Below are 23,934 nucleotides of genomic sequence, written 5' to 3' on the forward strand. Positions count from 1 at the left end.
GTAGGCACTAAGCACTTTTTAAAAATCAGGCCCCTTTAAGATGTCTCAAGTTGGGTACTCAAAAATTGAGGCATCCATAATCAGTAGCCACTTTTGAAAATCTTGGCCTTAGATCTCATCAGATACAGAGTTCAGAACATTATAAACCTCAGAACAGTGCCAAAGCTTTTGTGACAGTAATAAAACTATAAAATAAAAGAGAGGCTGGCTATGTCTTCACTGCAAAAAGGTATGCTTTTAGAGAGGGATAACTAATGTGTGCTTTTAGAGAGGTTCACTATCCCAGTGTAAAAGCAGAGGGGAGACAAGGCCAGTTTAGTTTTACCATGACGCAAACTTGGTAGGGTCAACCACAGGCAGGAGGTATAGTGCTGACTTTTCCTAGCTACCTCATTATAAACACTGCAAGTGCCTTGTCTCCACTTAAGTTTTTACAATGAGAGAACTATCCCATGCTAGTTATCTCTCTGTAAAAACCCACCTTTGTGTCAGTGAAGCCAAAGCCAAAGTTGTTAAGGCCCTGGGTCAACTCACGCACTGCTGCCATCTGATGCAGCTCTTGCAGTATTACAGTTTCCTCTTAGCTGCTGTAAGAGTTTCCTTCTCTCAGGAGATAGTGGATGCTGAACTCTTTTGTACATCTGGCCCACACTGCATTTCAGAGCTATACCCCTTCTCCTGAAATCTCAGAAAGACAAACCTTAGCATGAAGACTTGAATCCTAAATTATATGTCATAGATAGAACTAATAGTTCACCTATTATTTTCTGGTGTCAGGTAACTTGTGCCGCTGCACTGGGTATAGGCCAATCTTAGATGGCTGTAAAACCTTCTGTAAGGTAAGCAGTGGGAATGGAGGGTTCAAAGAGTGTTCCTATTCAACTGCTTTGAATATTTGTTCTAAAATAGTTTTATGGGATAGTGAGGCATGTATTACTGTGTATGACAATATCTAAACAACCAGAGACCATTGTGAATTTAAATACACATCAAATCTTGTTTCTGTCAAGGGCTATTGGCTGTCCATTCTAGTAATGCCGATCAGCCATCTCTCAACGCTTGAACCAAAGCCCATTGAAGTCAATGAAAGTGTTTCTGTTAACTCCAGTGAGCTTTGGGTCAGGCCACTAGCCACATAAACCTGTTGTTCTGTAATATTTAGCCCAGACATACAAATTGCAGAATGGCAAAGAGGATTATAAAAATCTGGTTCTAAATATTAACTGTTCAGAAGAGGCCCAAATCTTCCTCACAAAAGTAGTTTCATTGCAGTCAGTGGGAATATTTGTGTGATTGAGGCAAGGAGACTTTGGTCTTTGCTAGTCATGGCATTACATGCATAAAATACAGTTGAAATAAGATTTGAACTAAAAGAGGTGGTGACATCAATGAGTGTTAATGACATAAAGTTCACCCTGTCTGCCAACATTTTGTGTAAATTCCACTGAGAAATCTAGAAAACCTTTTTTCATGGAGAACTTTTTTTTTAAAGGTTTTGGTAAGAAAAAGATAATGCCTTAAAACATGAATATTTGCAATTTTATTGAGCCTCATCCAAAGCCCATTGTAAGTCAGAAGAGAGACTCCCATTGACTTCAATTGACTTGGGATCAAGCTCATTATGAGCGGAAGTCTTATGTTGTATTAATGGGATATTACTATTTTAGGAACCATTTTGTTGTCAAAGTAAAGAAAATGGGAACTGTTGCTTGGATCAAGAAGACAAACTCAAAGGAGAGAAGGTGAGTTTAATTGTTTCTCCTTCCTGCTTAAATGTAAAATTTGCACTAGGTGAAGAGCATTGCGTTGCTTATTACTTGTAATTACAGTACATGCAAAGTGCTATGCCAGGCAGCATCCTCTAGCCAGCTGACTACAGCCCACTATGTCCCATTGCATTGCTCTGACTTTAAAGCCAGAAGGGACCATCATGATCATCTAGTCTGACCTCCTGCATGTTGCAGGCCACAGAACCATTGCTGCTGCTGTTCTGTGAAATTAAAAAGTTTCTCTTAATGACGTATGTACCATCCTGGGTGATCAGGAAGTTTTTCCATTTTCACAGGAAATGAATGCACTGTTAAGGGTGGGGGATTTAGATATGTCTTCAAAGGCATAGGTAGGTGAGTGAAAGGGGACATCTTCACCCTCTTCCACTGGAGTCTCTTGTAACAATGCAGAGGAAAGTTCGGATCTGCATGTTCAAACAATCTTTTGTGTTCTGGAATATTAATATTCTTAGGCTCTGATTCTGCAGTGACCACTGCATTAGCAATCCCTGTGCCCAGGTGAAGCCATATGAAGTCAGTGAGGTTTTGTGTGGGTTCAGGGGTTTGTCTACATGGCGCTCATGGCAGGATTGTGTTCACAGAACTGAAGATTGCCACAAAAAACAGAATCATGACACTAATTTTATGTGAAAATTCCCATCCATATGAATGGTTTATTTTATGTAAACTTTCCTTTCAAAACTCTGTGCCCTGTGAGTGTGTGTAAGAGGAGTTGGGGGAAATATGGCGCCATCTCACCTCTCTATAGTTGAATAGAGGGAAGTGTGCACCTAGGATTTCAGGTCTGTATCGTCCCACCCTCCTAGCTCCAGGGGGGCCAGGGAAGGTGACTAAACTGAGAGAGGCTGCCTTTCTCCATTTCTTCCACTGCAGCAGCCCCCACTAAATACATGGCAGTTTACTTAGCATCTCATCCAAAGGCTATTAGAGTAATTAGAAAGACTCCTGGTGACTTCAGTGGGCTTCAGATCCAGTCCCTGTGATTCTTTCTTTTTTTATAAAGAATGAATTAAGTAAAAAATTGTTTGTTTGTTTGTTTGTTTGTTTGTTTGTTTGTTTGTTTGTAAAAGTTTTCCACCAAGCTGTTTTCAGCAGATGAATTTCAGCCCTTGGACCCCACCCAGGAGTTTATATTTCCACCAGAATTAATGGTAGGTAGAATTGCTCTTGGTCTGTAGATATATGCTGTAACATTTGTAACATTTACATGTAGTTCAGTACTCATCTTAATATGCTGTCTAGTAGTGGAGTGGTTCCATCAGGAGAAATATCACATATTTTCCGATAGATCTGCAAAGATCTCTGATGTTTTTTAAATTCAGTTTTTATATTTATGTACAAGAACTACATTAAAAGAACATTAAAGATGCAAAGTCAAGTACTCAAAATGTAGGAAATTAAGGTTGCCTGTGCAAAGCAAAGAGCTGCTGGAGATTCTCAACAAAATAGTTGTATGAATTTTTTAATCTGGCCAAAACAACACATTTTCGTCATCTTGTTCTGAGAAAAAGCTGAACTGGTTTTGCTGAAATTTTCCAAAAATAATCAGTCTGTGGCAGACACTGCACACAGAAAATTTCAGCTTAAACAGTTAAAGATTGACAAAGTTATAAGTATGGCTGCGAGTTTGTCACGAAGGTCACAGATTCCACGACTTTCCGTGACCTCCATGACTTCTGCAGCTCAGGCAGCCCCTGTGCCAGGTGCACTGGTTGCTGCTGGGGCAGTCTCAGGCCCCTGCGGTGTCCCACCCATCCCCCAGCAGCAGAGTTTAGGTGTGGGAGGGGGCAGGGGGATGCGGCACGGGATGGGGTGAAGTGGGCTCTGGGCAACGCTTATCTGGGGGGCTTCCCAGAAGCAGCAACATCTCCCTCACTCAGCTGCTAGGCGAAGGCGTGGCCAACCTGAGCCTCCGCCCAGAGCACTGGGTTCGCAGGGGAGCACTGCGGGGGGGGGGAGGTGGGAGGGTGTGCCTGCAGGTAGAGGCAGCATTCAGAGCTGCCTGGCCACGCCTCTGCCTGCCTAGCCCTGGATTTTTTAGAAATTAATTTTCTATTGATTTCCAAGGGTACGGGATCCAGCCCTAAGTGTGTAGTTTGCAGGATATTCAGTATAAATCCTGTTTGCTAGACACATCTGAGTCAGTTTTAGGCATTTTATTCATGAGGCATTAATTTCCTCCCCGTGCAAAGGGCCAGCACAAGGCTGATGCACTATTTAAGTCCCACTTAAATCCAGTTTTGAGGTTTTAAGTATGACTTCCATGGTTAAGGAATTATTTTGGCTCCTAGTCCAGTTATTCACTAGATAACCGCTGCCTCTCTGGAGCTTTAAATATTAAATCTACATTGTTTCCCCTATAGACAATGGCTGAAAATCAGCCAAAAAGAACTCTTGTTTTCCAAGGGGAAAGAACAACATGGATTTCACCTGCTAGCCTAAAGGAGCTTCTGGAGCTGAAGGCTAAGTACCCCAAAGCACCTCTCGTGGTGGGGAACACCAGTGTGGGTATGTAGATTCAGAGCACATCCTGTTATGCTTGTGCCAGTGTCTGTATGAACAGTCGTGCGCAGCATTTAGAATTGCTTGTGTGTTCTTTGTCCTTAATATGTGGCTCAACAATGACATAGTCACAGTTCTGGAAATGCAGCGATCTTCCTTTTCTCTAAATCTCATTCTACTCTATAGGGCCTGAAATGAAATTTAAAGGACTGCATCATCCAGTTCTCATCTCTCCTGCAAGGATCCTAGATCTGAATGTGGTGAGGTACACAGACAATGGTAAGTAAACCCTACTTTTGCCCTTTGAAACACATGGAGATATCTCTGCATAAAATAATACTGATCCCTTCCCTAGTGGGGAAGATGTGAACTGCTCTACAGACATCCTGGATCTCCAAGAATTTCTAGAGATGCTTGTGATTGTTTCTGCAAATAATTCCTGAGACATCCATGGATCAGGATAGCTATGATCCCCAGGGGTGGCTCCAGGCACCAGCGCACCAAGTGCGTGCCTGGGGCGGCAAGCCGCGGGGGGCGACCTGCTGGTCGCTGTGGGGGCAGCAGTTAGGGAGCCTTCGGCGGCATGCCTGCGGGAGGTCCGCCGGTCCCACGGCTTTTTGGCAGCAATTTGGCAGCGGGTACGCCAAAGCCGCGGGACCGGCAGACCTCCCGCAGGCATGCCGCAGAATCCGCGTGACCAGCGGACCTCCCGCAGGCGCGTGCCGCCGAAAGCCGCCTGACTGCCGTGCTTGGGGCGGCAAAATACATAGAGCCTCCCCGATGATCCCTGCCCCAATGCATGATACATTAGCAACAGCATGGGCTTGTCTAGATTAGGAAAAGAAGTTGAGGTTAAATTGGGATAGCTAGTATGTGTTATCTAATCCTAACTATGACCCAATCCCTAGTGTAGATGTGGAATAACACCTTTTACCTCAGTTTAGCTGTCTGAGGTCAGCCCTCGGGGGAGTGTAGAATCAAAGTTATTGGCTATTTGTCCTCCAATGTCTGCTTATGGAGGGGACCCTCAACATTCAGATATCCTCCCTACTACATGGAAGGGGTGGGAGAGTTAACCATCTCTGCAGCATGTCTCCCTCTCCTCCTCTGTAACCCACAGAAGCTTCTCTGTAGATCCAGTGTTCATTCTGGGGGAGAGATAGGAGACTGGGTGGGCCAGGGGGAGGAGTGGGCAGACTGGGGTGACACCCGTTGTCGCCCCCAACACTCTGTGGAGAATCCATGCATGGATCTCACAGCACTTTATAACATTAATTATGCCTCACAAATGCCCTAGAAGATAGTACATATTACTATCCCCATTGTAAATGAGACAGAGATGAGCAAACCGAGGCAGAAAATTTAACCAACTTGCCCAAGGCCAAAGAGAGAATCTGTCAGAGCTGGGATTACAATTTGGGAGTTCATGGCTCAGAGCATTAGACCACATCTCTCTCCCCATTTCCAGATGTGCTTAGCTGCTACCCTTGACAAAGAAGGACTCTGTACCATGACTGTTAAAGACTTTTAACCTGTCCTAGTTTAACTCCAGTTTGCACATGCAGATTTTGAAATTGATGCAGTATTTGTTTTGTTTCCTAAATTAAAGTGTAACAGAAAACTTTTAAGATGTTGCCTTATTCCTATCCACATTTTAATGAGAGCTGATTGTGAGAAAAAGGCACTGCATAATTACAAAAGTACAGTCTGGAGCAATGCTCACATTTACTACTTACAATAACTTGGTTTCAGGACTAACCCTTGGAGCTGCCTGCAGTCTGGCTGTAGTGAAAGATGCCCTGGCAAACATAGTCTCAGAACTTCCAGGGGAGAAGACAAAGATTTTCCGTGCTCTCTTGCATCAGTTAAAAACTCTGGGAGGACAGCAGATCAGAAACATTTCCGTATGTTGTCTATTATTGCAGTAACAAGTGGATGGGTTAGCAAAACTGCATGGAATTGCTTCTGTCTGTGCATAATATTTGTATTCACAGTTGAAATAATAGACTTTAAAATTAATTTTATGTCACTGTCAGTCTTATGACCTTTGATCAATGTAAATCCTCACACTGTACTGACACTTACATAAAGGTGATGACTTAATGACATAATGTCCTTTTTTAGTCTTTAGGTGGAAACATTATGAGTAGAAAGTCAACATCTGACTTGAATCCCATTCTAGCAGTTGGCAACTGTACCCTCAACCTGGCATCAAGAGGTAAGAGGCAGGGTACCTGTAAGAAGCTGGCCCTGCCTGCAGTGCCCCGCAATGGCAGGCCATGGCATAACAGGCAGGCATGCCTCAGTTTCCCTTCTTCTTATTCCTCAGAAATAGTCCAAAGCAACTTCCCAAGTAAAAGCAAAGCCCTTGGGGGGTTCATTTATTACAAAAGCCCTATGCAACATAAATAACAAAACATAGTCCAGAATTTCCCCAGCATAGTCCTTACAGTACATGCAACATACAGCCCTGGTGTCTGTCATCACACGCGGCTCTCCAGTGTAGTCCTCTCCCTGAACTTGTAGTAGGACATCCCAGCCCTTCCAACTGTAGCACAGGGAACACCCCTCCACACACACAGCCTCTCTGCTGAGAGCATCCTTGCCAAGGGACCATCCCTCACTTCCACTGGCCCTCTCATGGTTCCTCTAGGCCCAGCTCTCTAGTCTTGGAGATGTCAGCGGGAAAGCTCCTCCACTGCTCACCTGCCTTCCGCCCTGTCCAGCCTTTGTCTCTGCCTCTCTAGCTTAGAGCCAGCAGGCAATTGCCTCTGCTGCTCCTCCTGTCTCCAACCCTGGCTTTCTGGCTTGGGGATGCCAGCCAGCAAACCCCTCTTGTTGCTCTCTCTGCCTTCAGCCTTCCCCCAGGAAGCACCTTTTTCTTCCTTCCAGGACCTCCTCGAGTCCCCAGTCTCTAGCAGGACTCACTGGGTCTCCCTCTCACTGAATCTCTCCATGATCCTTTATAGCCCCCAGGTGCTGTTTCCTGGTCAGGATTTGTGCATTACTTCTTTTGCCATTTTTCATGAATACACAGGGGTAGGAATGAGAGCCAGAATTTCTGTCAAAATACAGTTCCACTCCGGAAAATGACTTTATAAAAAAAAGCACTGTCTCACTCAACAGAGCCACCCTGTGCCTGTGTTGAGAGACAAGCCTGCTTACCTGAGTGACAAACAAAAGTTTTTATGGATTTTCATTCCCATCAACCCTGCAGAGACAATGCAGCTAAGAGAGGAGTCTAGTCCTTGAGTCTGCTTAACAGAATTGTTCACCAAGGGCCAAGAATTGACTCCTGGCAGACCCTCTGAAGAGAAGGGCTGCACAGACATTAATTGGCCACAGGACTCTTCTTACAGGTGATGATGTACATGAAGGAACAGGTCCCAGTTAGACTCCCAGGTCATAGTGTTAATTTGCAGCTGGCAGATAGACAAATAATCATTTTACCTGTAAATATAGCATGTTCAGTGTGGACTCACGGGATAATCTACCAGGGACCTCCAGAAGCCATTTGTTTTGTGTATTGGACTTTCAGTATTTTTCTCTGTCAAAGCTTGGCAGTTCACCTTTCCTGGATTTTCAAAATAGGGATCTCTCCTTATACTATTGGCTGGATAGATCGCAGTCACATTATTGCATGTGGCATTTGTAAGAATAATCCCCATAATATGGCAGCCATTTTATAAATTTCACTCCCCTTGGATTGGGAGAGGGTGTTTCACCCTGTGGACCAAAGATCCTTTGGTTATAGGAAGCCTGAGACCTGGATGAGGACTGTGGAAGCTAACCAATGTAAATATTAAATATGATTAATTATTAATTATTATTAAAATTTAATAAACAGTTCCTTTGTTGCTAACACATTGTGTACTTTATGCAGCATATGCAAAGCACAAAAGACATCAGTGTTTAGAAAATGTACACTTATTAATAATATTTATTATTTGTATTATGGTAGCCCCTTCAGTCCCAATCTGATCAGGGCTCCATTGTTCTGGGTGCCATATTAGACAGATCCTGCCCCAAAGAACATACAATCTGAGGCTCCAATCCTGCCAGCACTTGCACGTGCTTAAACTTTACACAGGTGAGCTGTCCCATTGAGTTCAGTGGAGTTACTCATCTGCATAAAGTTAAGCACATGCAAAAGTTTTTTTGCCGGATTAGGGCACAACTTGAAACAAAACAAGTGGATACAATAAACAAATGGAGCGAGTTCGGGAGAGAGGATGAGGATAACATGATAGCAACACCTGGGCTATCTACATATATAATTAACAGTTTAGGTATATAAATAAGCAGTAGGTTTTATTGATGATCGGAGCACTATTTCCTGCCAGCATAATGCTATATTTAGAATGTCCTAACACTTCAACACTGTTTCAACAAGCTGTATCAATTTACACAGTGTTGACTAAGATATTATAATAACTTTAATTTCCTAGTGTTCCCATGTAAACATTTTATGATGGGGGAAAAACACACTGGTGAATTACATACATACAAACTAGGAATGCTTTAGGAGAAAGTGTGCTGGCTGTTGCTCTTTTCTGATCCGTTAGATGGTCATGTGTATTGTTAAATTAGGTGGATATTTCAGAACAGTGTGTAATTTGCAAATATAAGGACACTCACCAGATGTCCTAATCCTGCTTTTAGATGTTCCGATTGGCATTTAGGTACATTAAGTCTTCTGAATGTCAAACTGTGGGACTGTATTTCCTTGTTTATTATTAATTACTTACTCAGATACTACAGTGATAATGGTCAGAGAAGTTCCTTGAGATTTGGATGTCCTACTAGGCTCTCACCTACAGCCCCTGTCTACACTACAGATGTCTGCCAGGATAGGTGTACCCCTGAACCTGCTGGCATGAAGAGTTGTGATCCCTGACTAATGAAGCTATGCTGGCAGACGTCTGTTATGTAGACGCAGTTATACTGGCAAAACTGTGCTTTCACTGTAATGCTATACTGTTGCAAAGCACAGCTTTGCCAGAATAGGTGTGTCCGCACTAGGAGGGTTTTGCTATTAAATCTGGTAAAGCTTTCCTAATGTAGACATAGCCATAGAAACTGGACCCTATATGTTATGTTGTTTTAGAACAATGGCCTTTTGCTGGTATAACTTATTTCACTCAAGGAAGTAGCCTAAGCTATTTGAGCAAATCACTCCTTTGATGGTACAAGCTGCACCTCCATTAGGAAGGTTTGCCGGGGTAGTTAGACTGATATAGCTATACCAGCAAACCCTCTGTAGTGTAGACAAGGCCTAAGTAGTCACATGGGTTTTGGACTGGGAATTTCAAAGGGCCTAGTGGAGTTAGGTGCCCAACTCTCTTTGGAAATCTACCTCCCTCCCTTAGGTCCCTTTCAGAATCCCAGCTTTAATCATTAATCTCATAAAATTGTGACCTTTTAAACTTTCAAAACAGTTGATCAAAAAGAGAAAGGAAAAGACAATACAAATTCTTCCTCTAGTAACTATTGAAAATAGAGAGACCACTGACATTTAAGGTGCATATTATTGATGGGATTTTATATGAACTTTAAGTAATTCTTTTCCCAGAAGTATTCCATATTCTTCCTTGACAATTAAATTGAATTTACATATTTAAACTGCCAAGAGTTCACTTCTCATTGTACAGAGATTGCCATTTCTTTTTTCTCTAATAGAAGGAACACGGTGGATTTCTTTGAGTGACATTTTTGCCAATGGAGTTGGTAACAATACCCTTATGCCGGAAGAAGTCTTAGTCTCTGTTCACATCCCTCATTCCAGGAAGGTAAATGTTGCTGTGATGTTTGGATTTGTTTTGTGATAAGGATGGTTTAACCAGTTTTTATATGGAATTAAAGAAAGAACAGGAGGAAGAAATACCATCTGTAGTTTTAAAAAAACAAAACCCACCCAACTAGTGAAATGTTTTGGAGGGCATTGACATATTCTCTATCCCAGAATGCTGCCCATTTTCAGCCTGGCTAGACCTCCAGTCATTATGCAGATGAAGCTCCCGTTATCTCCTGAGGGTTTTGCCTACATAGGGACTACAGGATTGATACATGGTCCATGCTTCCACGCATAATTGCTGCACCAGACAATGTTGTTTGCTTGGTGCTGTGTCACCAGTAACATTGTGTAAGGGCAATATCTCTGGGAATTGATAAGCAGACTGTTTGGGAGATACCTGCAGGCATTGGCACGTCTCTGAATAAAAATGTGACTTAATTGAATTTAGATGACTAAAGGAAAAGATCTGTAAAAGCAGTAGATAGAGTTGAAATACTGGCCTGATTTGTGCTTGAGTCCAGAGGTTTAGGCAGAGGTTGAGCCTCTTCAGTTTTGTCTCCCATTCTAAATGCAGCCCACTCCCATTTCCCCCTTACCTCTCAGTAACCATTTGTGAGAGGGGGGTCAGACCAGCTGGGCTCTGCAGGAGATGGAGAGGGAGGCGGGTTTGCTTGCAAGACAACAGTGAAGAGGGAACTATTGGATGGTTAAGGGAAGGGAATGAATGGTCCTAAATGTTTTGGAAGTAGAATCCATGCTCTATGGTATTTGTTACCTTAGTTCATGTAGGTCTCTATTGGAACATATTACATTTCTGTGCATACTTCTTAGCCTCTGTTTGATTTTTCTTAGGGGGAGTTTGTATCGGCATTCCGACAGGCCCAGCGCCGGGAAAACGCTCTACCAATTGCTAATGCTGGGATGAGGGTACTTTTTGCGGAAGGCACAGACATAATTACGGACTTTGGCATTTTCTATGGCGGCATTGGCTCTACCACCATCTGTGCAAAACACACCTGTCAGGCACTCATAGGGAGGTACTGTATGAATTCCTAGAGACTTAATATAGCTTTCAAATTGGAATATTGTTAGTTTTTTTAGTGTTTCAGGGCATAAATACAGAGATCCTCTATGTACAGAATGGTTGATGCCATTTATAACCCACCAAATGAACACAGATCAGCCCAAGTGATAAGTCATCTCCCCACCCCAGAATGGAATATTTACACTTTTCTATTCTAAATGTTTTAAAGCCTGTGTATGAATGTTGTGCTCATTGAAAGGTCTCTCCAGAGGGCGAGTACAGTTGCTTTATTAGTGTCACTACATCACTTTGCTGTTGTGCCCCAACCTGACCTCGAGGGACCTCTACCAGTTCTTCATCCATTCCGTCTCTAACAGCTGTGCTGAAACTTGGCTGCTAATTCATTAGTATGAGGGCGTGGGGTTCTAAAGTGGGCACTGAAGAGGGACTCATCCCTGCACTAGCAGTACCAGCAGCAAAGGGCCTGAGGGGACTTACGCCTCCTCGGTTCGATGGCAGCCAGGGTTGGGTGTGGCCCCAAAAGCAGACTAGGGCATGCCTAGGGGCTACTTTAACTTGCCTCCCCCATTGAGGCTGGGGAAGGCAGGGATATGGTATTTTAGCATAGACTAGCTCTCTGCACTGGTCTTAGCCAATCAATAGCAGTAATCAGAACTCACCGCCTAGCTAGCAGCTATCAGGTGCAGCTTTCTTTATCTATGCTCCTGGCCGAGGTGCATTATAAGGAGGGACCTGAAGGAGGAAATGCCATTGATTGTGCAGGTTGTGACTGGGAGTTTTTCTCACATGTAAGGAGCAGCATGGGAGAAAATGAGAATATGATTTAACCACCAAAAAACTGGGCTTGTGCTAACCTGAACCTCCTCAAATTTCAGGGCCCGTGAACAAACCCCTGGGAACTGTTTCTCTCATGCAACTTATGACCCAATTTTTCATTGGATTTGGAAGGCGTTCACGTCGCTTTTAGTATTTCTCCTGTGCTAACATGACATATTCTTGCTGAATAACTACTTGGTGTGGTTAAATAGTCAGGTTACCATTTACGTAACGAGGGCTTACAGGATATTTGAGTATTGTAATTTAAAGCATTGATTCTTTTATTATTAATCTGGGAACTAGGTAGCACTTTGGAATAGGGTATTATCTTACTCACTCATTAGACCTGGGTTCAAATTCTTATGCTAATCACAAGTGAAAATAAGGCCCTGATGTAATGCTCTTTAAAGTCAATGGGAGGCTTTCCACTGAGTTAAATGGGCTTTAGATCAGGCCATAAGTATGCTTATCTGTTGTGGTACATAGTGGACATTGGTCTACAAAGAGTCCTTTGGATCAGAAGGGTGCTTTATATGTTTTCTATTCCTTCTATATAGTGACAGGACAGAGTTAATTGTTCCTAAACAATCCCTAATATTCCCTGAATTGTGGGCACTTGTTTTGTCTAAATAAATAATCCTTTCCCTTTGAGCACCCAATTTAAAATGTTAAATAAGAATTACATGCTTTCTGTGCAGCTTATGTAGTGTGAGTTCCTGACAACCCTTTTCCTGTTGCAAGCTTTTCATTGAACATCATGGCAGACCTACAGTTTATTCACACAGATACCCATTCAGCAAAGCACGTAAGCACGTACCTAAGTCTATCCATATTCAACAAAGTGCAAAGACACGTGTTTGCTGAATCGGGGCCTTAAATTGATGTAACACTATGTTACACTCCTTTTAATTGTAACGACACCCAGATGCCACAGCAATGGCTGTCTTATAAAAATATGTAAACAAATAAAATCAGACCTTCTGAATTTTTGTTTATATCCTTAATGTTTATAGCCAGTTCATCAAAAACTAATAAAAAATAAATGACAAAAAATCTACTGTTGCCCTGAAAGATGTTTGTACGAGAGAGAGATGTCTGAGCTCTTGGATCAACCCATTATATTTAACTGGCCTTCTGTGTATTCAGACAGTGTTCTGTTTTTCTGGTTTAGGCACTGACAGTTGGTATTATTGTTCTTGAGTGTCAAGATTTGCTGTAATAGATACAGTGACTAGGATTTTCAAAAGTGCCTAAAGCAGTTAGGACCACAAGTTAAGTCATGATCTTTTCAACCTCTCTTTAACTGAGAGTTTTTCCAGGCCCTTGATTATTCTGTTGCTCTTCTCTGAACCCCCTGTAATTCTTGCACTATCCTTTTTGTGATGGAGTGGCCCCTAGCAATAATTGAAAATGATAAATCGTTTCTCTAAACTCTGTCCTATTGTGCCATTTGATCAGTTTATAAGCTGAAACACCTCCCCGCCATTATCTTTTTGTTTGAGGCCAGTAGTATAGCCCTGCTAATATATTTACATTCTTACAGCTTGGGATTTTTATCCCTATAGAATCAACTGTGTGACATACTTCAAAAGAGCAGAATTTTCAGAAGATGCCGAGCATCCATCCTCTGAAAATCTGACCCCTTTAAAATGTCTGAAGTTGGCCTCCAAAATCACTAGTCCCTTTGGAAAGTTCAGGCCATTATCTATTGTATAGTGATCATTTTTAATAGAATTAAACTAGGGCTGTCAAGCAATTAAAAAAATTAATCACAATTAATTGTGCGATGAATCACGCTGTTAAACAATAAGAGAATACCATTTATTTAAATATTTTCTGATGTTTTCCACATTTTCAAATATATTTATTTCAATTTACAACACAGAATACAAAATGTACAGGGCTTGCTTTATATTTATTTTTGATTACAAATATTTGCATAGTAAAAAACAAAAGAAATAGTATTTTTCAATTCACCTAATGCGAGTACTGTAGTGCAATCTTTTTATCATGAAAGTTGAACTTACAAATGTAGAATTATGTACAAAAAATAACTGCATTCAAAAATAAAACAATGTAAAACTTGAGAGCCTACAAGTCCACTCAGTCCCACTTCAGCCAATCACCCAGACAAAAAAGTTTGGTTACAATTTGCAGCAGATAATGCTGCCCATTTCTTATTTACAATGTCACCTGAAAGTGAGAACAGGCATTCACATGGCACTGTTGTAGCCGGCATCGCAAGATATTTACATGCCAGATGCTCTAAAGATTCATGCTTCAACCACCATTCCAGAGAACGTGACCATGCCGATGACGGGTTCTGCTCAATAATGATACAAAGCAGAGCAGACAGCATGTTCATTTTCATCATCTGAGTCAAATGCCACCAGCAGAAGGTTGATTTTCTTTTTTGGTGGTTTGGATTCTGTAGTTTCTGCATCTGAGTGTTAGTTTCTTAAGTCTTCTGAAAGCATTCTCCATACCTCGTCCCTCTCAGATTTTGGAAGGCACTTCAGATTCTTAAATCTTGGGTCGAGTGCTGTAGCTATTTTTAGAAATCTCACATTGGTACCTTCTTTGTGTTTTGTCAAATCTGCTGTGAAAGTGTTCTTAAAATGAACATGTGCTGGGTCATCATCTGAGACTGCTATAACATGAAATATATGGCAGAATGCGAGTAAAACAGAACAGGAGACATAAAATTCTCCCCCATGGAGTTTAGTCACAAATTTAATTAACACATTTTTTCAACGAGCATCATCAGCATGGAAGCACGTCCTCTGGAATGGTGACTAAAGCATGAAGGGGCATACAAATGTTTAGCATATCTGGCACGTAAATACCTTGCAGTGCCGGCTACAAAAGTGCCATGCGAATGCCTGTTCTCACTTTCAGGTGACATTGTAAATAAGAAGCAGGAAGCAGTATCTCCCGTAAATATAGACAAACGTGTTTGTCTTAGTGATTGGCTGAACAAGAAGTAGGACTGAGTGGACTTGTAGGCTCTAAAGTTTTACATTGTTTTGTTTTTGAGTGCAGTTATGTAACAAAAAAAATCTACATTTGTAAGTTACACTTTCACAATAAAGAGATTGCACTACAGTACTTGTCTGAGGTGAAATGAAAAATACTGTTTCTTTTGTTTATCATTTTTACAGTGCAAATATTTGTAATAAAAATAATAATATAAAGTGAGCACTGTACACTTTGTATTCTGTGTAGTAATAAAAATCAATATATTTGCAAATGTAGAAAATAATCCAAACATATTTAATAAATTTCAATTGGTATTCTGTTGTTTAACAGTGCGATTAATCGTGATTAATTTTTTTATTCGTGATTAATTTTTTGAGTTAATCGCGTGAGTTAACTGTGATTAATCGACAGCCCTAAATTAAACCAGTTTTCATAGTTTAAAAAAAGCTGATTTATTTTACTAGTATATAGAGCTCAATTACGTTGACTTCATTGAGACTATTCGTGTGAGTAGCAGCTGTTCGATGTGAACCACACCGTGTTACAGATCAAAGTCCCAATTTTGCTCCCATTGAAATCCAAACTACAACTGACTTCATTGTGAGAAGGATCATGCCCATGTCTGTGATACAAGCAAGTTCGTCTGGTCACCATTTAGTTTGTCCAGCTGTGCCTAATATACTGATCACAGTATTATTATTATTATTTCTGCCAGGCATTGGAATGAGCAGATGCTTGATGAAGCTTGCAGACTGGTTCTTAAAGAAGTTTCTCTGCCAGGCTCAGCCCCAGGTGGGAAGGTGGAATATAGAAGGACTTTGATTGTCAGTTTCCTCTTCAAATTCTACCTCGAAGTGCTTCAGTCATTGAACAGGATGGTAAATTCATGTCCTGGGTTTATTTTCATGCAGTCTAGTGAAAGGTCTTGTACTCTGTATTTATTTATCCAGTTTGTACTGCGTGCTGATCATAATTTCTGTGTTCACAAACAATTTAAAAAATACATAACAACATATTAGTGCCACTATTAAAAGAGCTCTCACTCTAAAAAAAATAAAAGAGAGAGAGAGAGATCATCTTATTTGGTCTACCTCTTCTCAAAAGGACAAATAGCTGGGATAAATAAATGGTTTTGCAATGTGCATAAATGTCACAAACTAACTATCTATGCTATAATTTTTTGGTTTGGAGAGAAGACTTGCAGAAAAATCTGTTCAGATGTCATTGTGTGGTTCTAATTTTGATTTTTCTTTCTGAAGGATTCCTGTATTAAATCTGTTCAGTTTCCAAAGAAAAAAATGTTTTCTCTAATTGCCAGCCTTGCAAACTTAGCTTGGGCTCTGAGTCAAGCTGTTTTTTTCCTTTCTCACCTATCACCACCAGCAGCAAAAGTTCTATGTCAGTTTTGTTCATACCTCAAAACAAAGTTAACCTCTTCTTACTGCAATTCCTTTCATTGGTCTCCTGAAACAGCTGTGGTGTTATGCTCCAAATGCTTTTTTGTTTTTTGTTGTTTTTTGTATTTTTTAAATAAATATTTTATGACTGCTCAACAGTCTTCACTTCATTTTCAGCTACTTTTTTGGGCTCTTCTAAATAGGGGGAGACTTGAGAGGTTTATGGTCAATCATTGTGGTTGCTAATTCTTTTAACAGAAATGTTCGTGTTGTGAAAACATAATTATTATTATTAAAACACTTCTCTTTCAGGACCCCCATCTGTATCCTGACATATCAGAGAAATATGGGAGTGTGCTACAAGATTTCCAACCCAAAATGCCCCAGAGCGAACAAATATACCAGGTCAGTGAGGCTCTTTTAATACTGCCCTTCAGTTTAAAAGACACTGTTAAAAATTAAGATACAAGAAGAGCCCAAGCAGTGAAGGCCAGATACAGATTTTGCAAAGCACTGAGGATGCTGAACTTCAGATTTATGAACACCTCGGGAATGGAGGTTGTGTGTAACTCTGAAATGTTCGTAACTCTGAACAAAACATTATGGTTGTTTCTTTCATATGTTTACAACTGAATATTGACTTAATACAGTTTTGAAACTTTACTATTCAGAAGAAAAATGCTGCTTTCCCTTTATTTTTTTACTAGTTCATATTAAACACAGTACTGTGCTGTATTTGCTTTTTTTTTTTTTTTAATCTCTGCTGCTACCTAATTGCATACTTCTGGTTCCAAATGTGGTGTGTGGGTGACTGGTCAGTTTGTAACTCTGGTGTTCATAACTCTGAGGTTCTTCTATATGTGACTGAACAGATTATCATGTGTTCAAGTAAAATTTAGCAGCAGAGGGGAGCAGAGAGCTATTCTTCATGTCCTTGTGCAGAAAATTTTTTCCTGTTCTGCAAACATTTTTGAGATTTCAAAATCTGCTTTCCCATCCCAAATCGGGACAAAAAGTCTAAATCTCAAAAATTTTCATGAACCAAAAATCCAAAATCAATTTGTATCAAGGCAATCGAAATGTTTCATTTTGATAATTTCAAAATGTTTCATTTTAATTTTGACTTTTTTTACATTTTTGTTTCCTATCAATTAACTTAAATTACAAAAAGTCATTTCAAACTGAAAAATCAAACTTTTCATTTAGAAAATGACAAAAGAGGACATTTTGACAATTCTGAAGCTTTTTTTTCCCCTCAAAGTTTTTTTGAAACAGGAAATTTGCGAAGTTCTGGTTTTGACTAATTGGCATTTTCTGATTAAAAAATTTCAGTCCAAAAATTCATGCCCAGCTCTAGTGATGGTCATCTGGAAACAGCAGCATTATTCCTGGGGCTATACCCTATGTGACAGTGGGAATGGGAACCAATGGACAACTGAAAACATGTCTGTTGTATTAATATAAGATTGTATCTTAAAATGTTCCAATTAGAGTTAAATCAAATAAATAACAGAGGGGAAGAGAAATTAAGCAGCAAAGGTAATTGGTGGAAAGAGATGTTGAAATTTGAAATGAGCTAGGGCATTGATGAGGCAAAAAGATATAGGAAGGCTGTTCCAGGCGGCAGTAGCTACAGGGGAGAAGGCTCTTGTACCAGTGGTGATGTAGGGATAGAAAGAAGCCAGTATTAATCTGAAAATCTGAGGTAGCAGGGGGGGAAAAGAGGAAGGAGGAGGATGCAAAGTGCTTGAAGAATCTAGTATTCTATCATAATGTGCTATTGTCAATAGCTCTTAAACAAAATTATATTCATGTGAAATAGGGTGACCAGATAGCAAATGTGAAAAATTGGGATGGGGGTGGGGGGTAATAGGAGCCTATATAAGAAAAAGACCCAAAAATTGGGACTGTACCTATAAAATTGGGACATCTGGTCACCCTGATGTGAAATTACACAGAAGAGAGCCATATTCTCTGCTGGTATAACTCTGACTTCATTGCAGTAAACACATGGTTCTTACTAGAATAAAGTGAGAGGAGAATCAGGCATAGTAAATTGTATACTACTTTAAAGTCAGTTTTCTAGCAAAAACAAAGAATGACTGTGGCTCTTTTCTCGTTGTTAAAACATGAGCAAAGTCAGGAACAACAACATCTGGTGGCTTACATAACTGCAGAAAAAATACCTCATTGTAACAATAACATATCACAAGGGATGAAACCATTTCTTTTAATATAGAACCAAATCTAGGTCAGAGTCAGTGTTTCATTAGTATTTTCATTATCACAACATGTTTGAACAGGGAGAAACTTAAGTAATTGTTTGTCTTCATACATCACTGGCTTTCACACTGCTTATAAAATGTAACATTGTAGACAAACTTGTCATCCCCATTTCACAAGAGGAACAGCTTTCCTTTTCATAGATTTTCCAGGAAGCACAGAGCTCCACTCGGTGTCACATGTAGCCATTTACAGATTTAGAAGATTTTTCAGTCGGTTCAAGAAGTTCATTTGTAGTGAATGATGAGTTATTAGAAACTTGCAACAGGATATTAATCTATTGTGGTAAATGGGCTGATTAGCTGCTCCTAAGATGTACTTCTGACTGCATTGCATGTAGGAACATAGAATTGCATACTGGATGGATCAGTGTGGCCCATCTAGTCCAGTATCCTGACAGTGACCTGTGCCAGAAGCTTCAGATGATGGTGCAAGAAACTCTGCAGCAGGCAGTTATAGGAGAGCCCCCCACAGGGGAAACACTATCCCCCAGTAGTTAAGAGATTAACATATGCTCTCAAGCATGAGAGTTTAAATCCCCTCTGAAACTACTTGTTTGTTGGTATTTTTAGATCCTTGCTATAACTTTGGATAATCTTTCCTATATAAATGACAAATCCTTTTTTGGTTCTACTCTTACATAAGCTCATGTAAGAGTAGAACAGCAACCTTTAGAAAGTGACAGCAAAATGGTACAGCTGCCATATCACATCCCCCATTCATTAGAATTAGAATTCACAAAGATGAACCAGGAACCAAAGATGTCCAACAGGCAGAAAATATAGCACACACTGATAAGCAAAAAGGTACCACAGCACTGAAAGGAAATAGAATCTCTTTTTTAGTGGCATGTTAAAGTATGTGGAGAAGAGTGTCTGATGGAGAACCATCATTTGAGCTCCTGCTCTGCATGGGTTTATGTGCTAATAAAAATGAGATCACATTTCCTTTCAATGCAGTGATAGCACCTGATTTATTAGTGCTTGTGTTAGTCTCACTGCATTTTCTGTTTGCAGTCTTTGATTCCTCAGTGAACCTGGAGCTGTCTTTGAAATGGCAAACCCGTTATAATTAATTTGTATCTCCTAGAGGCCGCTATCAAGATCGGGACCCCATTATGCTAGGTGTTGTACAAACACACAAGCCCTGTCTACATAGGCAAGTTGAGCTGATTTACCATAATGTAGATTGATTTAGTTAAGTCAATGTAGACTCTTTTTGTGGATACTCTAAAATCAGTTTTAGAGCATCATATATCAATGTAATTAAGGTAATCAACTTCCAGCTAATTTGTTATAAGGGACACTTACACTGATTTTCAGATTCTGCTCACAGGTTGGGTGCACCTGGAAAACTGATTTAGTGAAATCATTACAACTTGTGTGTGTAGACAAGGCCGTAGTAGACAGTCCCTGCCCTGAAGAGTTTACAATCACATAAACAAAGGGTGATTAGGGGAACAAGTGCAGTGGCTTACTCATGGTCAACCCAGCAGGGCAGTGACAGAATTCAATTCTCCTGAGTCCCAGACCTGTGCTGCCAGCCACTAGACTGCACTGCTTTCCATACACCAAATATTCATGTCTTGGATTCCTTTTTAAGGTGTCAGAGACCACCAGCGGCCTGTCAACAGGCAGTGACTAAGCAATACAAGTTGGCATATTTTATTATTCAGATTATTCAGCATTGTGTTGCATGAGTGATTTCTAAGCAAGCCAGTGGACTGCTGTCAGTATTTATCTTCTGCAAATCTGTAGACTATGTCTTGGGCTTACTTTGTAATATGAGCAATTTAATCTATTAACAGCAGGTAATTAAATGCAAGTACTGAAAGATCTGTACTTATTCAGATTGTAATGTTCCATTAGAGGACAGTTGAGCTGGTTTGGGGAGTCCAACAATCAGGTTCATGGTAGGAGACATCTAATTAAAACTGTCATTTCTCAACACATTGCTAGTAGCAGACAGTTGACTAAAAAGAAAATAGAGAGGGAGCTACTGGAGGGAGGAGAGGTTAATCAAACTGTCTGTGCATTGGAGACTGTAGGGGGAAAGAGGATTCGGAAATATGAATAAATAGCCAGTTCTCAGCATAGGGAAAGGTTAGTAGTGAGGAGTCAGTGGGATCAGTAGTTCAGGATGTTTATTAATGGACTGGAAAGGAGGGGCAGAGGCGGGTCAATGAGTACATGACAACATTTGCTGATGGCAAAAAAATATTTCTCAAGGAGGACCTAGAAAAATAAAATTAATAGGCAATGCAGTCACATATTAAATTCCTCACTGGCAGTTATGAGGGAATGCACATTGGAAGGAACATTTAAACTGCTTGTCCATACTGAGCAGTGCTGAATTAATTGTAAGCTTTCAGGGGGGAAATCCAGGAGTCACTATGAATAGCTCACTGCACTGTATTGCCAATAAGATGAAGTACACAACAGAAGCCACTTGAGAATAATTCAGAAAATTATTACAGCACCACTGTATCTATCAATAAGACAACACATCATCCTCTTGAACACTGCATTCTGTTTTGGCTACTTTGTGTCATAAAGGACATAGCAAATATAGAAAAAAATCAGGAGAAACTAGAAACAAAATGGGTAGACCTCTGGAAAAGATTGCATAGGAGGGATTAAAGTGACCTCTGGGGGTCAGCAGTTTAGTAAATGCTCCAGCCTAATCTGTATATAATATTATGCCAGAAGTAGGTGCTGTTAAACAGATTTTCAGACTCTAATAGAAGGACACCCTGGCTTGTCTTTCTTCGGCTGGGGATTGGTTTTTTTTTTTACTAAGCAGGAAGTAAACCCAGAGCAGCTTCCCAGGGATCCAGTAGGACGTCCCATCATGCACCAGGCTGGTATAAAACACGCCACTGGGGAAGCTGTTTATTGCGATGACATTCGTGCTGTGGATGAAGAGCTCTTCCTGGCTGTGATAACCAGTTCCAGAGCCCATGCAAAGATTGTGTAAGTGCATAAATGCCTGAAAGAAAAGTATAACCATGAAAGCATTGGTTGAGATTTTCAGAGCAGTGTAGGGTGTTTAGATGCACAACTTTCCCTAGATTGCTTTGAAAATCTCAGCCACTCTGCTTTGTAACAGAGGATAGACACTCAGAACATTCTGATGATGGAATACTAATCTGAATACCAGCTCAGCATCTTTGTAAGGCCTGAACTCCTCGCAAAAGATGCACTGGTATAACTAAAGCCTGGTCTACACTGGGGGGAGGGGTCAATCTAAGTTACGCAACTGCTGCTACGTGAATAACGTAGCTGAAGTCGACGTACTTAGATCGACTTACCGTGGTGTCTTCACCCCGGTGAGTCGACTGCTGCTGCTCTCCCGTCGACTTTGCCTGCACCTCTCGCCAAGCTGGAGTACAGGAGTCGACGGGAGAGCACTCAGGGGTCGATTTATCATGTCTAGACTAGACGCGATAAATCGACCCCCGCTGGATCGATCACTGCCCGCCAATCCGGCGGGTAGTGACGACAAGCCCTAAGATTGCACTGATTTAGTTAAACCAATGCAGTTTGGACACACATATCCGTTTAAACCTGGTTTTCAGCACTTTAACTGTTTGTTAACAGGTGCAAGCTAAATTGTTATAAAACATGTTTAAAACCAATCTAGAGTTTAACTAAAATTACCCCATTAATTAAACTAACGTATCTGCTGTGTGTAGATAAGTCCTAAATATTTGTACTTGTCATCAAGTAACCTGGTTGCATTATGGATTCTACCACTCTATGCCACAGATCTTTTCTCCTTCTAATGCAGAAGAGATTGACACACCCAGCCTTCTTTTGTGTTTCAGAACTACACCAGTAAATCCCTGACCTAACACTATTGTCCTAATTTATAATTTCATTGGAGCACTGTATGCTAATTACATGATTTCTTCAGCATTGTCATTAGACAGGAGATGGTACCTAAATTTGCAGGGTTAACAAAACTTTTGGTATTTAGATAATACCAATACAAATATTGGTCTGAAGTCCCTTGGTTTGATTTATATACTATCCAGGCAGAATACGTATGTAGAGTCAAACAAGTGAGAGAGCATCCGAGCTCTTCCCACAGACTACAACACACATATTTGTTTTTAACATTCAGTCATTATAATACAAGATTCTCTCTTGCTTTGGGAGAAAGGCATACCTTGTAGAGGATGGGACCAAACAGAGTTCTTTCTGTCTCTACCAAAAGAGCTGGAGTGCACAGCAAGGGGCTGGTTGTTTCACAGGTGATATTCCTCTATGGAGCAAATGGGCCACTGCCATCCTCTCCACCACAATTCTGCTTAATGGGGGAAAGGAACAGTGACTTGCTTATTACAAAGCAAGCCTTTTCTGGAAGGGAAACAGCTCACCAACAGCCTTCCCTTCCCTCTACCCAATCTTGATATCTCTAAGGAGAATAAAGACAGTGACCAGCAGCTTCCACAAAGAGCTGTGTGAGAGCAGAGTCTTGTGGCACAGGCTACCTATGTATATATTGTATCATCTTACTTCACGTGCAACAGTGTGTGGCGCTAACTACTTTATACTTTCCCCCTAGATCGATTGATACATCAGAGGCCCTCAAAGCACCAGGAGTGTTTGATATTATAACAGCTCGGGATGTCCCAGCCACAAACGAGTTCTACTATTACAGTGATCCAGAGATTATATTTGCAAAAGATAAGGTATAAAGTGTCTGTCAGTAGCTATGATTTTTCTTTGATCCTTGATTTATAATTAAACTAAACAGGAACAATATTGACTCTTGAATTTTTGTAGAATGTGTATGTTGGGAATTATTTTGGCTGCTCTATGGGGCAACTTCTTAGTTCTTTTTCCATTTCCTTTCTAAGTATCAAAATAACCGAACTCTGTGACATACTTCTTTAAATCAGATGAATCAGACTAGTCAAGATATAGGGTAATCTTTTCCAAAGCACCTGACGGTATGTCTACACTGCAGTTTGGGAATGAGGGGATGAGCACAGCACATGTAGACATACCCAAGCTAGCTTTAATCTAGCTAGTGTGAGCACCAGTAGCAGTGAAGCCATAGCAACATGGGCTTTAGTGTGAGCTGGGTTGCACAAGCCCACACTGGGTATTTACTTGGGCAGCTAGCTAGACTTAAGTCTGTGCTATTGTGGCTTCACTGCTATTGGTGCATGAGCTAGGTAGGTTGAAGTCAGTTCAGATATATCTACACATGATACACTCACACCTACAATCACAGTGTAGATATTTTCTGAGTCGCGTAGGCTCCCAAGTCTCATTTTTAGAAGTGACTCAGGCCCTTGGGAACCTATGTTTCATGGGA

General features: G+C 40.7%; 2 protein-coding genes across 4 annotated transcripts in view; one reads left to right on the forward strand and one right to left on the reverse strand.

Moving 5' to 3' along the window:
* The window catches only part of LOC135974151 (serine/arginine repetitive matrix protein 2-like), a 994,828-nt gene that overhangs the window by 221,701 nt on the left and 749,193 nt on the right, over window positions 1-23,934 (reverse strand). The gene's annotated exons all lie outside the window — the stretch shown is intronic.
* Window positions 1-23,934, forward strand: part of AOX1 (aldehyde oxidase 1) — an 84,111-nt gene that overhangs the window by 10,687 nt on the left and 49,490 nt on the right. Inside the window, exons 6-18 of one of the 3 annotated variants that reach the window (XM_065560405.1) lie at window positions 778-839; window positions 1,668-1,742; window positions 2,861-2,941; window positions 4,154-4,298; window positions 4,479-4,571; window positions 6,045-6,196; window positions 6,417-6,510; window positions 9,972-10,081; window positions 10,939-11,123; window positions 15,642-15,804; window positions 16,636-16,728; window positions 21,406-21,578; window positions 23,176-23,302. In XM_065560405.1, the coding sequence (XP_065416477.1) occupies window positions 778-839; window positions 1,668-1,742; window positions 2,861-2,941; window positions 4,154-4,298; window positions 4,479-4,571; window positions 6,045-6,196; window positions 6,417-6,510; window positions 9,972-10,081; window positions 10,939-11,123; window positions 15,642-15,804; window positions 16,636-16,728; window positions 21,406-21,578; window positions 23,176-23,302 (1,553 nt within the window). 3 annotated transcript variants of the gene reach the window in all.

This window comes from Chrysemys picta, chromosome 11 (genome assembly GCF_011386835.1).
Source record: "Chrysemys picta bellii isolate R12L10 chromosome 11, ASM1138683v2, whole genome shotgun sequence".
In the NCBI taxonomy this organism is placed as follows: Eukaryota; Metazoa; Chordata; order Testudines; family Emydidae; genus Chrysemys; species Chrysemys picta.